Genomic DNA, 16,775 nt, shown 5'->3' with positions numbered 1-16,775 from the left:
AGAAAGTTCACAAACACTGTTAAGGAACAAATGCAAAAGGCACATAACACTGTTTCCAAATAGGCAGTAAATGATGGACTTAAAATATGCAATCATAAAACTTCTACTGTTCTCTTTAGCAGGGAAAGAAATTTAGAGGAATTAGGAACTTAGAAATTAAAATGTTTTGCTAGGTGAAGTACTTGGGAGTGATTCGACTCCAAGTTTACCTGGAATCAACACTTTAAGAAAATTTACAAAATATTCACAACCACTTTTGTGGAATCTAAACCTCTGTATGGTAGCAGATGGGGATTAAGACCTAGTATGATTAACTCGCTGCACACCAGGGTAATAAGACCATCAATACTATAGGGTGCTTTAGTCTGGTGGATTAAGGCACAGAATAAGAATAATAATGGGAAAGATTGAAAGAGTGGCTTGCCTGGCTACAATGGGAGCTTTGAAAACAACCTCAATTGTGACGAGGGAGGGGCAATGCTACTGAATCCAACTCCACTCGATATTTTGATCAAGGGGGAGGCCAGGATAGCACTCCTTACAACGCAGCAGAGCTTAAAAATACACATTTCAAATTTGGTGTCAGGAATGTTTGCCATAAGGGACGTTCTATGTGACTCCATATTACTGTAAATATCCAGTAAGACTTCACAACTGTAAAATATCATTTCAATAAGAAAATTAAGGTTATCAGTGACATAAATAACTTTAAGAAAGAGCCTGTCTATCCCTGAGGGTTCCTTGATCTGGTTCACAGATGGATCAAGAGTAGACTAGGGGGGATGTTTGGGGGTGTATATGGAATCAGATCAAAAAGCAGTGTCAACTTCTCCTTGTGTAAATAGACCAAACCATCATGATTAATGGAACCAAAACCAGCTTTTGGAATCCAAAGCTGTCAGGAGCTGGTCCACCTAAAATGGTGGAAAACAATAACAGGCATCAGTCATGGGAAAATGACAAAGGACCTTGTAAGAAAACAACTGAAACACTACTTCAGTGTGGTAGAATTCAGTTAAGACTTACAGAAGCACTCCTTACAGGACATGCACCTGTGAAGCAGCACTTACATAAAATGGGGAATCTAAAACGAATAATACAGAATGCAAACCATGCAGGAAGGAGAGAGAAACTATGCAACCATATAATCTGTACATGCGAGGCTCTAGCCCACAAGAGGTACTACATATTTGGGAACAGAGTCATTGAACAAAAAAAAACCCACACTCAGTAATGGGAATGTACACTTTAAACTATGTAAATAGGATTTTTTTAAAAATTTACAATTTTCTTTACATCACACCAATACAGATAGGTCTTATGGTGACGATGTGATAGGTAAGGGCTAGGAGTGGGAAGGAAGCGTCTGTGGCCTTAATTAAGGTACAGCCCCAGTATTTGCCTGGTATGAAAATGTGACACCACGGAAAGCCACCTTCAGGGCTACCGACAGTGGGGTTTGAAACTTACACAGAAATAATGGACTTGTGTTAACTTCAAACAGGGTAGTGCACAAAGCCTATAGGCAGCAGTACAACCGAAGCAATGTTGGCGGGCTCTTGTTATGGGGAAAACAAAACAAAATCAATTTTAACAATGCCAAGAAGGTTGAAAGATTTTCTAGAATTTCCCATTTTCACCCGACAAAACTCTAGAAGATATTCCAATTAAAGATTATTAAATCTGCAAACCCACTTCAACCCAGTTAAATACAGTACATCACAGCTGTAAACCCACTACATTAGCTTTCCTACATCTTGATTCAACTTCTCTAGTTATATCATCATTTTGGTAAATGAACATCATAAGCACCTGAAGTTCTCTACCTGCTCCAATTTCATGTTTCCTACCTGGAATTCAATGTCCTTAGGTTTTATCTCAACTGGCTTCACTTTATTCTTTGAAATAAAATCAAATATAAAATGGTAGGGGTGATTATAAGAAAACTCTACAATAGGTCAGTGTGGGAGAGGCATTTGGCTATTAAGCTGGGGTTAATCCATACAATGTGCCGACCCCTAACTGGGAAAGGCCAGGAAGGAGAAGGTCAATGTGAATAAGTAGAGACAAGTACAAACATGAACACACAAATCTTCCCATACTGTGTTCTTTCCTCAAAACTCTGTCAGTTCCTGATAGCACTGTCTCACATGAGTATGTGGCATCTCTGTGCCCTTCACAGTGATCACTCAACATCTGACGATGTTCACACCCCTTATATACCCTTCCAGGCCTGGTAACAATACTAATGCATTTTGGTGGCTGTTGTACCTGTCGCAGAGAAGTGCAATACTATTCATTTACATACCCGCCGATGGTGTGTACATGTACGAAGTTACATTGACATTTGACCATTTTTCTGGGTGCTCCAATTTTTTTTGTCAGGCAGTGTATGTAGAGGAATAGTTTTTATAAAATTCAGATATTTTTTCATTTCAACACAAGGAAAAGGAGATCAGAATACTCTAAGAGAGAAATTTACACTAGTATCACGAGTCTGGAAAAAATTCAGTGCAAATTGTCAGCTGACCTATATTCCAGGTGAAAATCTAACAGTTGATGAACAGCTCTTCCAAGCAAAACAAGATGCCCAACAAACAACATAAAATTGGGATTAAATTTTGGCTACTCGTGGATGTTGATCCAAAGATTCCTAGCAATAGGCTGGTTCCCTTACCTAGGAAAAGACGAGCTCAGACCACATGATGAGACACTTCCCAAGAATGCAGTAATGTTGATGGAGCCATTTCAAAGGAAGGGGCGAAATGTGACAACTTTTTTTTTCAACAGTCAAACTTGGCAAGAAGTTGCAAGATAATGGGATGGGTATTGCTGGGATGTGACGATCAAGGTGAGAAATTCCTAATGCTGTAAGAGCTATGAAAGATCCTCTTTACGCTTCAGTTCTCCTGAAACATTTCAATGACATTCTCACTGTGTCAATGACAAACAGAATAAGAACGTCCTTATGTAACGTACACTGCACTCAGAAGTTAAATGTGAAGCAAATCCCACAAGAAAACCCGAAATAGTTGTAGTACAAGATATGATGTAAAATGAAATGGCGTATGGCTTTTAGTGCCGGGAGTGTCCGAGGACAAGTTCGGCTCGCCTGATGCAGGTCTTTTGAACTGACACCCGTAGGCGACCTGCGTGTCGTGATGAGGCTGAAATTATGATGAAGACGACACATACACCCAGCCCCCATGTCAGCGAAATTAACCAACGATGGTTAAAATTTCCGACACTGCCGGGAATCGAACCCATGACCCTTGTGACGAAAGTCCAGCACTCTAACCATTTAGCCAAGGAGCCGGACAAAATATGATGTCAATGTGGTTGATGACGATGCTTGTTGTTTAAAGGGGCCTAACATCATTGGCCCCTAATGGTACGAAATGAGACGAAATGGAATGACAAATTAAAAATAAAAAATCCTCCACTGATCAGAATTCAAAACGTGAGGACGAAGAATGAATGGATGGACATAAATTTAAAACAATCAGTGGATCCGACCCACAATGTCTCACTTTCACAGAGACTGACACGAAACAATAGTATTACTGACCAAGGAACTGCGTCTATAGCATAATACTGAATAGATCATGCTTTTAGTCTAAAGGGGTCTAAAATCCAATAGAACCATGGTATTTGTCATGTTGCGGTACTAATCCAAAGTAGCATAGACTCGCGGCATTCCACACAGTATGGTACTTCTCACAGGTAATGAAATTTGCACATGGAATACAGACCAATGGTGTTTCGCACATTGCAGTGCCATTTACAGGCAACGCAAACCTATGGTACCACAGGCAGCCGCACTATCCCGTGGTGTTCCTCATATAGTGGGTACTAATCATAGGCAAGCCAGAACCATGGTGTCACTCACACATGGTGTCGCTCCTAAAGTGGTACTAATCACAGGTACTGTAGAAGCCGGCAACACACACTGTTGCTACTAATCACAAACCTATTTGGTACCTAACATAATGGTACTACACGCAAGTAAAAGTGAACCATGGTGTTCCCCGTGCGGTGATACTAATCACAAGTTGTTTCATGGTTCTAATACAATCATCCCTTGGTCGCCCCTTTTAGTCACCTCTTACGACAGGCAGAGGATACCGTGGGTGTATTCTTCGTGTGCATCCCCCACCCGCAGGGGGTTGTGTGTTTGATCCACGAGAGGTATTTTATTTCCCTAAAGTTCGCTGGCAAGCCGGTTAGGACCCCCCCTATCTGCCACCTGGGACGCGCCACGTGGGAGTATCACCTCTCCACCTGCTACGCCAGCGTAGTAGGTTCGTGGTCAATGTGGTTGATCAAATACGAAGAACATATACTGCTCGATCTGGTACACATACATGACTAGTTCATAAATTTCACAATACCCTTGACTTGGCAGCGATCAATTCCTGGATCACCTTTTGCATCCTTGTGCATCTAACAGGGCATGATTCACATCAAGCATGTGCAAAATACATTAGTATAGTTTATACTCGAAGAAGTAAGATGATGTTTACGATTGTGGTACACAGTAAAGGTCTGCATTCTTCATTTACGGTAGGTCGAATGAAGGTAGTCATGTAGTCAAGTCCTGCTCCATTAGTGAGCATGACCTGTCTGGCCGCTTGGCGCGCTTGACAGTGAGCAAATGCACCACACTGGATCCGACTGATTCACATTTGCAGTCCCTGCGATATTGGTTGTGAACATGGAATGGGAATCCAAAGACAGGGTGAAAGTAAAACCTCAGAGGAAGCAATATGGGTTACTAAATAAAGAAAGGATGAAGAGTGAAGTGTGGGAATACTTCTTACTAGTAACAACTGTGAATGGTCAATAAGCAGGATGTCTGTCTGTTAGGTCATCAGCCCAGAGGCTGGTTGGATCCTCAAATAGCACCACCAAAGGCTGTGCAGTTATAGGGAAACCGCAAGAACCAATGGCAGTGCCCAAATGAGGCGTACTAGGCAAGATGAGGAGTGAGGTAGTTTGCCATTGCAGCACAACTGACCCTATGAGCAACACCTTCCATAACACTCAGACACTATTTGTGCTGCGAATGTCATTACTCAGCACCACCCATACCCCAGCAGCTTCCATATGGTCACAGCCATGGATGAGACTGGGACTTCAGTGGAAGCTACACTTTGCTCTGGCCTGTGCCAAGTGACGGATACAAAATAAGCAGGATATGAGCCATATAAATGTTGTGCTTCCTTATTGACGTTTGCATCTACTACCTCACATATGAAAGCACACGTGTTAAGTGCGGCTGAATACAGAGCATCCATCAAGTACAGTGCCAGTTCCTCACTCCTTTTATGTATGTTCAAACATCTACGATACTGTCCGCAAGCACACCAGCTGCCTTACCTCAGACTACATACTGCTAGCCAAATCATTCAAAGTCGACCGAGATACGGTCGACTGTATGAAGATAGAACGAGCGTGAGTGAACAAACTGGGTCGTTTGCAAACCTCTAGTGTAGTTCCTGCATATAAAATAAATGAATCCACTGTAATACTTTTTGGCAGTAAATGAAATCGTACTGTAGTTTTATTTTCTAATACTGAGCGACAGGTTAGATTCCAGGGCTTTGAAGCAAAACCTGTTTTTGTTTAATAGATACTATCTCTTGTGATAACTCGCACTTGTATTTCTAATAAACTAGGAAAATATTACTGTAAAAAAAAACTAACTTGACTCTGTTTTTACTGTTAGATTCCATAGTTAATGCATTCTAAACTTAGTGATACATTTTTGAAATTATGACTAGCAACTATGCATACGGAGAACAGAAATATTTTAATTTCAATAGTGGTCAAAATGACTATCATATACGAATAATATATTCCAGCGAATTTAGTGTTGAAGTTGAACACAGGACACTTTTTCTCATTTACAATACAATAGATTTGGCAGCATTGATTGTAATTGCGACTTCTGAGGCTTCATTCAATTTAAAAAAAAAATTGTTCATGAAACGTGTTGCTAAGTGTTGAATTAATATTTAATATAATGAGCAGCTCATGGGTCTCAAAGAGCATTTACTACAGTATATGAGCCCTGTGGTCAATTACAAATATGAAATTATTTAACTGTTATGACAAAATATTCCATTCGCTTATCCTCTTTTCTATTTTCTTACAGATATAAAAAACCAGTTTTCTTAACATTAGGAAATTTAGTTTTGAATAAAACATTATTCACTAGTAACCAATTTCTACTCATGCAATGTGCTGTGTCAACATTGCCAACTGACATCATGAATCAGTCCACATATCTACAGTGGCAGTACATGATTTATCATCAATTATATTAATAAGGTGTGCATGATTTCAACCCTAGTACAGGGATGTGGTGTGGTAGCATGTCTAATACTAACTTTTCCATCGCTGACACCTATGTCTCTTAATTCTTGACCCAGTTCTTTAAAACTTCCACAAACGAAGGTATTAAAAAGCTGCATATCTTTCTTTAGCACACATCAGAACACATTATGCCATCAGCTGGTTTTTTCCCCCAGTACCTGATATGTCTGAAGGGATTGTATTTGTATGAGGTTTGCTGCACTTGTTTTCTCAAACAACACATTCCTGGCAGGAAAACCAATAATGTTGAACAATTTATGCATGATATACAGTAAACCCAACAGATCTGCTTTCCTTGTCCAGGAATTTATAGTCTCATGCAACTAGAACTGAATGTGAAAAAGTCACACTCAGAACGGCTGCAGGCAACAATGGGACTAGAAACCTGAGTTTCTGCATGGTATTGTGTGAGTCAACATGTTCAGGTTGGAAGGTGAGTCATTTTCAGTTCCAACTTCCATCATACATCAACACAGACTGAGGTTCGATAAGCAAAGTTTGCTAGGGTTCTGGCGATAGGGAATGCAGATTATATACACTATATATGTTTCGCTATTGGTTTTATGTCGTGCTGACTCATACAAGTCTTACAGCGATGATAGGATAGGACAGGACTAGGACTGGGGAACGAGGTGATCATGGCTTAATTAAGGTACAGCCCCACATTTGCCTGGTGTAAAAATGGAAAACCATGGACAATGTTTGGAAATGGTTCCATATTCAGGGCTGCCAACAATAAGATTTGAACCCATTAACTCTCGAATGAAAGTTAACAGCTACATGGCCTGAACTGCACAGCCAACTCGCTCGGCGGAATGCAGAATTAACCACAAACAGGTGAAGAGGGAACGAAAGGCAGCTAGCTTGACAGTTTGAAGAGAAGATACACATACCTTTTACTGGAGAAATTTATCTACAAACTGTAAAGACATGCTAAGTTCATAAGATAATAATGTCATTTTTACGTCCCACTAACTAGGTTCATCTGAAGACGTGGGTTCAATTTCTAAGTATGAAGTCCTGGGATTTGAAAATAAGATTACTATATGGTCCTGGGATTCACTTGACCTACAAATGAAATGAGTACTACTTTAACTTTTACTACTAGCTCCGTTTTGATTCTATTATGAACATCTCAACAACATAGAAAGTATCTTGGAGATGTGCGACATCAGATGAGCCCAGTTCCATACGGGGTGAAATGCTGGTTATTTTACAACTGAAAAAGCCTAAAAAGCGTGAATATTGAATATGATATTGCCAATCAGTGAAATTATGGCTCCTTAGTAGGTACTTCATTTTTGACATGAAACTGCCAACTTTTCGAAATAAAAAATAGGAAGATTTTTAAATTCTTGGATTTGTATCGCGTATATTGCGCTACGGTCTCGGTGAAAAAGGGGACAAGATAAAAGGCATACATATCTACAGTTGCAATGCAAACTGACCATTTAATTTAAAATCTTAAACTAAGAAAACATAAAATTGGTTACAAGAAAATGTACCTAATCTGTCTCATTTATGACATATACATACGAATAATATATTTATAAAACACCGACACACGCAACAAAATTCATAATAGTTTCCTTTATCAAACTGTAAAATGAACAGAAATTCAATTTTATAGGTATCTCTGAACACTTGGAGATAATGTGTGTTAAATTTTGTGGACATAACGAGAAGGGATTAAAAAACAGACACTGTCACCAACACAACTCTCTGAAATACATTCTACTCATTAAAATTATGAAGTAAGAATGAATACAAATACATTGAAATACGCGAAACTACCACATACAAAACAGATCAATATGTCTCGTGCATTATTAACATACGACTTTGACAGGGGGAAAGCATGGAACCGCACAGAAGCATAAAACATGTGGCCTACAATTCCAATGAAACTAAGCACAGAAACGATGTTAGCAGCGTGCGAACCACACATACACAACAAATTCATTCTTCCGTCCCGATTAATGGAGTTGCTAGCGCGCGCTAGCCTTTATGTTCGTAGGATGATTGCCATCCCGAATTCCCATCTGTAACGCACACACGCTGCAGTGGTGAGCGAGAAACACGATACACGGAGGTGATGGGCGTCGGACGATACATTCGCAAAATAAAGAAGCTTGAAAATGAGGTTGCGTAAATTACACAAGCACATAAGAATTTATCCTTCATCCCAGGGGAACAGTATTGACCGTACTGGAGGTTATATTAGTAAAAAAATAGTAAGAAGTAAAAATAAATTGGAAAATCAGAAGATGAGTTAAAAACTGAAAGTTTCCAAGTAAATCGGAAGGGTTGGCAGGTATGCCAAAGATAGGCACTTTTCACAAATGGAGATACGTATCTCCCCTAGTGCACTGTCAATGCATTGTGCTTTAGAGGCGGCTTGCTAGCCAGCATCTTGGAGAGGTGTGGCATTCCCACTGATGAAATGCTGGTTATTTCACGACTGAAAAAGTCTAAAAAGCTTGAATATTAACATAAATTGAATTTTAAATTTTGCAACAGGAAATTAGTCAACCACTCTTCAATGGAGATACTAAACAACAAAAACAAAACTAAACTTAACGTTTACCTTATAAAAAGAATCCATGCTAAGAAGAGTCACCCATGGAACATTCAGAGACTCAATAATTTTAGCTGCAACTGTTGTTTTTCCAGATGCACTTCCACCACATATACCTGAAAATTAATCAACAATATACAGTAAAATAAGTAAGTAATAATTTGCTAACTTAACAAGGGATACCAGATGAAAAAATTGGAAAGCATGATTAGAACTTCAAAAATACTGTAAAAAGCAGAACAAATATTCATGAAAGCACTTTCATTAACTAAATGTACAAAAAGATTTTAAAAATATATACCACACAAAGTTCTTCAAAATAACTGCTGGTGGGGGGTTGATCGACTGACAAGTACAAGGGGGGATCAAGTGAAAACAGAACAGGTACCAATGAATTAAATAGACATGGTTTATTTAAAAAACTGAGCAAGCGGCTGCACGGTGTGCGTCACGTAGCTGTCAGCTAGCATTCGGGAGATAGCGAGTTCGAACCCCACAGTTGACAGCTCTGAATATGGGGGGAAATAAATAATTAAAAGTAATCTCTAAACTAACACAAGCATTTGTCCCATTGTTTCATCAAATGGTGAATATCTTGCTGGTAGAACTCCTTTTGCCAAGATTGGGAAAAGTTGCGAACACTGTCCACGACTTCATTGTCCGAGCAGAACTAGTGGGTTTACGTCACACCGACACAAATAGGCCTTATGGCGACGAGGGACAGGAAAGGCCTAGGAATGGGAAGGAAGCGGCTGTGGCCTTAATTAAGGTACAGCCCCAGCATTTGCCTGGTGTGAAAATGGGAAACCACGGAAAACCATCTTCAGGGCTGCCGACAGTGGGATTCGAACCCCCTATCTCCCGGATGCAAGCTCACAACCGCGTGCCTCTACGCGCACGGCCAACTCGCCCGGTATGTACAGTGTTAAGAGCAATAAAATTTGGCTAAACATATCTTAATATAGGATGCACTACTTGTAGCAGAATCGATAAAGCAAACTATCAAAATATGGCTAAAATATGATTTGATTGAGTGACCACCCTTCAAAAAGCCTGCAAGGTTTGTCAAATACAAGTTTATGACAATTTTTGCTCCCCCTCTTTACAAACATCATAGGTTATTATTTCTGATAAAAGAAAAAGAAACAAAGGAAAGAAGATCAATCCTGTGGCACATACAGCTCGTCAAGGGCCTTGCCTTGTCAAGATGAATTCTGCCCAGTCAGATGGCCGCATGCTACATGATCAGCGTGGTGATATACTCAGCCGTGATGTATGACTTTCATGTCTCTCACATCAGACATTTGGTCTTGTGTGGCTGAATGAATCCCATTCCAGCCCTCAGTTCAAAGTTAAAATTCTTGAATAGGCCAGGCAATGAACCTGGGCCTCCTATGAAAAAGAGATGCTATGCCCATATTACAGCGCTGGCCAAATGATGGAGAACTACATATGCAATTTTAGAATGCAAGCTGAATATCCAACCTACCGAGATCCTCTATTATACCAAACAAATCACAAAACAGTAAACAAGCTTGTAGTTTTATGAAACTGATGAAAAACAAAATACAGCAGAATTGTGATTTAAGTAAGTGACCACCTTTAAAGAGCCTGCAAGGCCTGTCAAATACTGATTTACGACAATTTTTGTTCACCCTCCTAACATACATAATAGACTTTTCATTTGAAAATTCCCATGTGTGTTGGCTGGGCTTCAAGCTGCTTCTGAAAATTTCAGCATTGATCCCATTTATTTCTCAGGAACAAAGGTTCTCAAAATATGTAACAATACATAATGTTAATGCATTTTTAATAGCAATTGCATAACACTTGCATTTCTTCGAGTTTAATGGCAGCAGACAAGGAAATATTTTTTGCAAGATTACGAACCCGATTGCCAGCCAGTGATCCAGTAAATTTACATGGCAGATTTAACCGTTCCATGATAGGAAACAACAGAAAGTAGGAGACTTTTTCAATGTGCATTGGTGTGCACATGTATTTTGAGTATAAAATATGTCTGTATATAATATGGCTGAAATCTTTGGAGTTGGTAGATGTTTTAACTTTCACCAGATAATCTATATATATAAAATAACTTGTCCTGACTGACTGACTGACTGACTCATCATCGCCGAGCCAAAACTACTGGACATAAAGAAATGAAATTTTGGGGATATATTCATATTAAGATGTAGGTGCTCGCTAAGAGAGGATTTTTGAATATTCCTTCGCTAAAGGGATGAAAAGGGGGGTGAAATTTTAAAATGAGTGTATATATAAATCAAGACTTTTAAAGTTTACAAATGTAAAAATTGGTATTTAGAATCTTCTTTAAAAATAAGGAAAAACATATTTTTTTGTTTTCATAAAATCCCAATAAGAGGGGTGAAAAAGGGTGAAAAATGGGTTGAATGCCTTTAATCAGGATACCGGTACTTATATCTCAGAAACTGAAGATATTACAGACATGAAAATTGGTACTTTTGATCTCTTTTAAAAATAAAGAAACACGTAATTTTTTGTTTTTGGAAAATCCAATTAATGGGAGGGTGAAAAGGGGGGTGAATTTTTAAAATGAGTGTATCTATATCTCAAAAAGTTTACAGATGTAAAAATTGGTACTTAGAATCTTCATTAAAAACAAAGAAACACGTATTTTTTGTTTTCGTAATATCTCAATAGAAGGGGTGAAAAGTGGTGAAAAAGGGGTTGAATGACTTTAATGAGGATACTTATATCTCAGAAACTGAAGATATTACAGACCTGAAAATTGGTGTTTGGGATCTCCTTTAAAAATAAAGAAACACATATTTTTTTGTTTTTGGAAAATCCAATTAATGGGGGGGGGGGGTGAAAAGGGGGTGAATTTTTAAAATGAGTGTATCTATATCTCAAAACTTTTAAAGTTTATAGATGTACAAATTGTTATTTAGAATCTCCCTTAAAAATTAAGAAACACGTATTTTTTTTGTTTTTGGAAAATCCCAATAGGAAGGGTGGAAAAGGGTGAAAAAGCTGTTGAATGCCTTTAATGAGGCTACTTATATTTCAGAACCTGAAGATATTACAGACCTGAAAATTGGTATTTGGGATCTACTTTAAAAATAAAGAAACAGGTATTTTTTCATTTTTGGAAAACCCAAATAATGGAGGGTGAAAAGGGGGGTGAATTTTTGAAATTAGTGGGTCTACATCTTAAAACTTTAAAAGTTTACAGGTATAAAAAATTGGTATTTAGAATCTCCTTTAAAAATACAGGAACATGTATTTTTTGTTTCTGTAAATTCCAACAGGAAGGGGTGTAAAAGTGTGAATAATGGGTTGAATGCCTTTAATGAGGATACATATATCTCAGAAACTGAAGATATTACAGAACTGAAAATTTGTATATGGGATCTCCTTTAAAAATAAAGAAACACATATCTTTGTTTTTGGAAAATCCAATTAATGGCTGTTAAACAGGAGTGACAAATTGGGGTGAACTTTTTGAAAGACTATATCTACAGAATATCTGAGAAACGCAAAGTGTTACAGACGTAAGAAGTGGGTATTTGGAATCTCCTGTACATGTAAAGAAAGATAGGTGATTTGTTTTTGGAAACTCCACTTAAGGGGAACTAAAAAGGGGTGACATTTTAAAATGAGAATTTCTACAGTATATCTAAAAACCTTAACATGTTACAGAAGTGAAAAATGGTATTTTTTATCTCTATTAAAAATAAAGAAACGTATATTTTTAGTTTTCGGAAATACCACTTGGGGAAAGGGGGGGGGGGGGTAAAAGTGACTGAAAATAGTGTTTAACTATTTTAATTAGGCTACTGATATCTCAAAAATGAAGATATTACAGGCGTGAAATTAGACATTTGGAATCTGCTTTAAAAGTAAAGAAACACATATTCTCGGAAACTCCAATGAAGGAGGGGGGGGGAGGGGTGAAAGAATTGAAAAATTAATTGACTTAATTGTATGAGAATACATACATCTAATAAAAACTAAAGTTGTTACGGATGTGAAAATTGGTATTTGAATCTCCTTAAACAAGGAAAAAGGCGTTTTTGGGGGGAAACCATCTTGGGGGGGGGGGGGGGGGGCGGGAGTGAAAAGAAGTTGAATTCCTTTCATGAGGACACATAAATCGTAACTGAAGAAGTTAGAGTCATGATAATTGCTATTTAGAAGATCCTTTACTATTAAAGAAACAAGTATTTTTTGCCGGAAAATTCACTTACGGGGCGGGGGGAGGAGTGTGAAAGGAAGTGAAAAAAAAGTGAATTATTTTTATGGGGATACTTATATCTCAAAACTGAAGGTAACAGACGTGAACATTGGTGTTTGGAATCTCCTTTAAACATAATGAAACACGCCTTCTTTAATTCTGTTTGCGGGGGGGGGGCGTAAATAAACGTAACGGCGGTGGGATGTAAAAGGAGGTGAGACCCATTGATTTTACTGTTCATAATGTACTTATAAGGAGCCTCCGTTGCTCAGGCGGCAGCGCGCCGGCCTCTCACAGCAGGGTTCCGTTGGTCAAATCCCGGTCACTCCATCTGACATTCGTGCTGGACAAAACGGAGGCGGGACAGGTTTTTCTCCGGAAACTCCGGTTTTCCCTGTCATCATTAATTCCAGCAACACTGTCCAATATTTCATTTCATGTCATTTGTCATTCATCGATCATTACCTCAGAGGTGCGCTACAGCAGCCGGCACAATTCCTATTGTCGCCGCTAGATGGAGCTTTATTCAATCCATTCCTGACTGTCGAATGACTGGAAACAGGCTATATCGTTTCGATGTACTTATTCTGATCATAAACCGATCATTTTTAATCTGTCCTGGGTTCGTTTTCAACAGCCATCTTTTCATTCGGAGAATGTTCTTAGATTACAGTAGATTCTCCTGGCATATAAGTAAAAATGTAAACACATTTGACATAAACGATAGGAATGAGATTGACTGTCAAATTGTTCACCTCTATAATAAGGTCAATAATGCACGGAAGTATGTCACTGGTATCGCCAGAAATCCCGCACACTTGCCTACGCGCGACGATGGTGCTGGTCACATTGTAACGATGACACTGGCAGCAGATGTAATTTACCGCCAAGTAGCGGTCCTGCATCTTGCTGCGGGGTCCAGAAAAAAATGTTCTGGACCGTTGTCAAATGTGCGGACCACCCTGAAAACGGGTCCTGGACGGGTAATGACTAAGAATGCAGTCCGGCCGCGGGTTCAGTACCGCCAAGGCACCCAAGATTACACCACGCCGAATTTCCTGAAGGATTTGATCCATATTAAAAATGCTTATAGGAAAAGATGGCAAAGATTTAGGGACCCAACTGACCGGGTAGAATATCTGGACCTAGACCAGGAAGTACAAAATCGATTGCTGGAAAGAAAAGATTGAAAATGGGAGGAAACATGCCGTAATCTATTAGAAAAGAGTCAGATCGCGAATTTTGGCGGATTCTCGCAGAAAACGAGTCAGATTGCGAATTTCGGCAGATTATATATCTAAAACAATAAGCATTCAATTGTAAATTTCAGTATAATACCGTAGCGAAGCACGGGTATCTTGCTAGTCAATAATATATATAAAATACTGTACAGAGTTTCTTAGGTTTAATAATGTTATTTGCTTTACGTCCCACTAACTACTTTAAAGTTTTCGGAGACACCGAGGTGCCGGATTTAGTCCGCAGGAGTTCTTTTACATGACAGTAAATCTACAGACACGAGGCTGACATATTTGAGCACCTTCAAATACCACCGGCCTGAGCCAAGATCGAACTGCCAAGTTGGGGTCAGAAGGCCAGCGCGTCAACCATCTGAGCCACTCAGCCCGGCAATTCTTAGGTTTAAGGAATAACTTCATTATGGTATTTGTAGTAGAATTTCAAACTCAAAGGGCAGTTTCACCATTCTTGTAACCAGAAAAAAAAAAAAAAAAAAAAAAAAAAAAACCCAACTTAAACACCTATTAGGGAAGGAAAAAAAAAAGTATATATTGTCTGTACTTCAGTCAGAATTTTGGAAACTTGGTATCTGTGCATCGAGGATGTACAGAATACGAAGATAATGCAATTTTTAAATTTCCACCATGTACGTATGGACATGATCACACGAAACGTGAACAAAATTGAACGAAAATCAGTGTTTTAAGGTCAGGGAAGTCTAGCCTATAAATTATTTTATTCATGCTGGGTGAAATAAGTTAGTAGTTTAGGGGAAGGTCTAACAAAATAATTTTCAAGTACCTGTTAATACTGAACCTATCAAAAAATGCCACACAACAAAATATATAGAAAATAAAATTTCCAATCTTATGCACATTACAAATGGAATCCTATGGTGAATATTAATAAAAAAATTAAATATTTTTAATTTTTTTCCACCATCCTACTGTTGTTAATGTTAAGCTTATCAGAGAATCCTTTGTAACAAAGAGAGGAGGAATATTATATTCTGATGTTCCATTCCTCATACATTTTTATCATAGAAGAAAGGTTACTGGTCCTGATATCTGAATACAAGTAGAGTAGGCTGTAAGCAGATGTCTGCCAAAACACACACATGCCAGGCTGAGTGCCTTAGATGGTTGAGGAGCTGGCCTGACCCCAACTTGGTAGGTTCAACCCTGGCTCAGTCTGGTGCTATTTGAAGGTGCTGAAATATGTCAGCCTCGTGTAAAGAGATTTACGGGTACGTAAAAGAGCTCCCGCGGGACAAAATTCTGGCACCTCGGTGCCTCTTAAAACAGTCAAAAAGGGGTTGATGGGACATGAAAACAATAACATTACTATCTGCAAGACACATGATCTAGGGGAATTTCACCAAGTGGAACAGCCCATTCTGAATATTGCCGAGGAGGAGCTGGAGTGCTAGATACGGTAACTCGCTTTTAAGGTCACCATTCCTCAGAATCACGCATATTCTGATAACTACTGGTACTTAACACAATGGTCCATTATACTGTAATAATCAAACTATTCGATTCCTGCTATAGAAGTGCTAATAAGAATCGGTAGTTAACACAATGTACGTAACACACCAGAGAGGTCTTCACTGCCATCTGTGGCCAGATTTTTCCAGCAATGGAAGTTAGCACTGGTATATTGCAAGTGTAGTACCTACTGTTTGTGAAAAGTGACAATCTGAGTCAATTTTCATTTGATTGAGCATTTCATTTGACAGCATTGCTTTTTAACTGCAATATTTTCCTACATGACCAACCTCTCGATGACAGGTATGATAGCTAGTACAAAATAAAGAAGAGTGTCTAGGTTATTTTGAAAAGTGGTAAAAATAGATACTGAGTTCATTGAAAATGGTGGTAGAGATCAAGAAGATATATTTTAATTCGTACTTACATTTCATTAATTTTTTCATGTGAAATGCAGCAAATAATAATTGTTTAAAAGGTCAAAATGTACATTTATAACAGTTAACAAGGCTTTCATATGAATAAACAATTTTTATTAATTTGTATATCGTCATGCCAACGGCCGTAGCCGTGTTGAAACACCGGATCCCGTGAGATCTCCGAAGTTAAGCAACATTGGGCGTGGTCAGGAGTTGGATGGGTTGCCATGCGCTGTTGGTGGGGGATAAGGGAATGGAGGAGCGGAAAGGAACTGGCCACCCTACCGCACGTAAACTCCGGCTCAGGAACACCTCTGCGGAGGTTCGGACCTGCCTTCAGGCAGAATAACCCTTACCTTACCTGTATATCATCATTGCCGGGACAAAACCTCCTATGTGATAATATTATTGGAGATATACTGACCCGCAGCACATACATTATGAAGAGCGAG

The 16,775-nt window shown here is 38.8% G+C and overlaps 1 protein-coding gene across 2 annotated transcripts in view; it reads right to left on the bottom strand.

The window, feature by feature from the left end:
- Positions 1-16,775, bottom strand: part of l(2)k01209 (lethal (2) k01209) — a 331,401-nt gene that overhangs the window by 139,302 nt on the left and 175,324 nt on the right. For both annotated transcript variants that reach the window (XM_067139775.2, XM_067139777.2), the window contains one exon: positions 8,966-9,072. In XM_067139775.2, coding sequence (XP_066995876.1) covers positions 8,966-9,072 — 107 coding nt within the window. The remainder of the gene's footprint in view (positions 1-8,965; positions 9,073-16,775) is intronic.

This window comes from Anabrus simplex, chromosome 2 (genome assembly GCF_040414725.1).
Source record: "Anabrus simplex isolate iqAnaSimp1 chromosome 2, ASM4041472v1, whole genome shotgun sequence".
NCBI classification, from domain to species: domain Eukaryota; kingdom Metazoa; phylum Arthropoda; class Insecta; order Orthoptera; family Tettigoniidae; genus Anabrus; species Anabrus simplex.
This window is presented reverse-complemented; position numbering and strand designations above follow the sequence as displayed.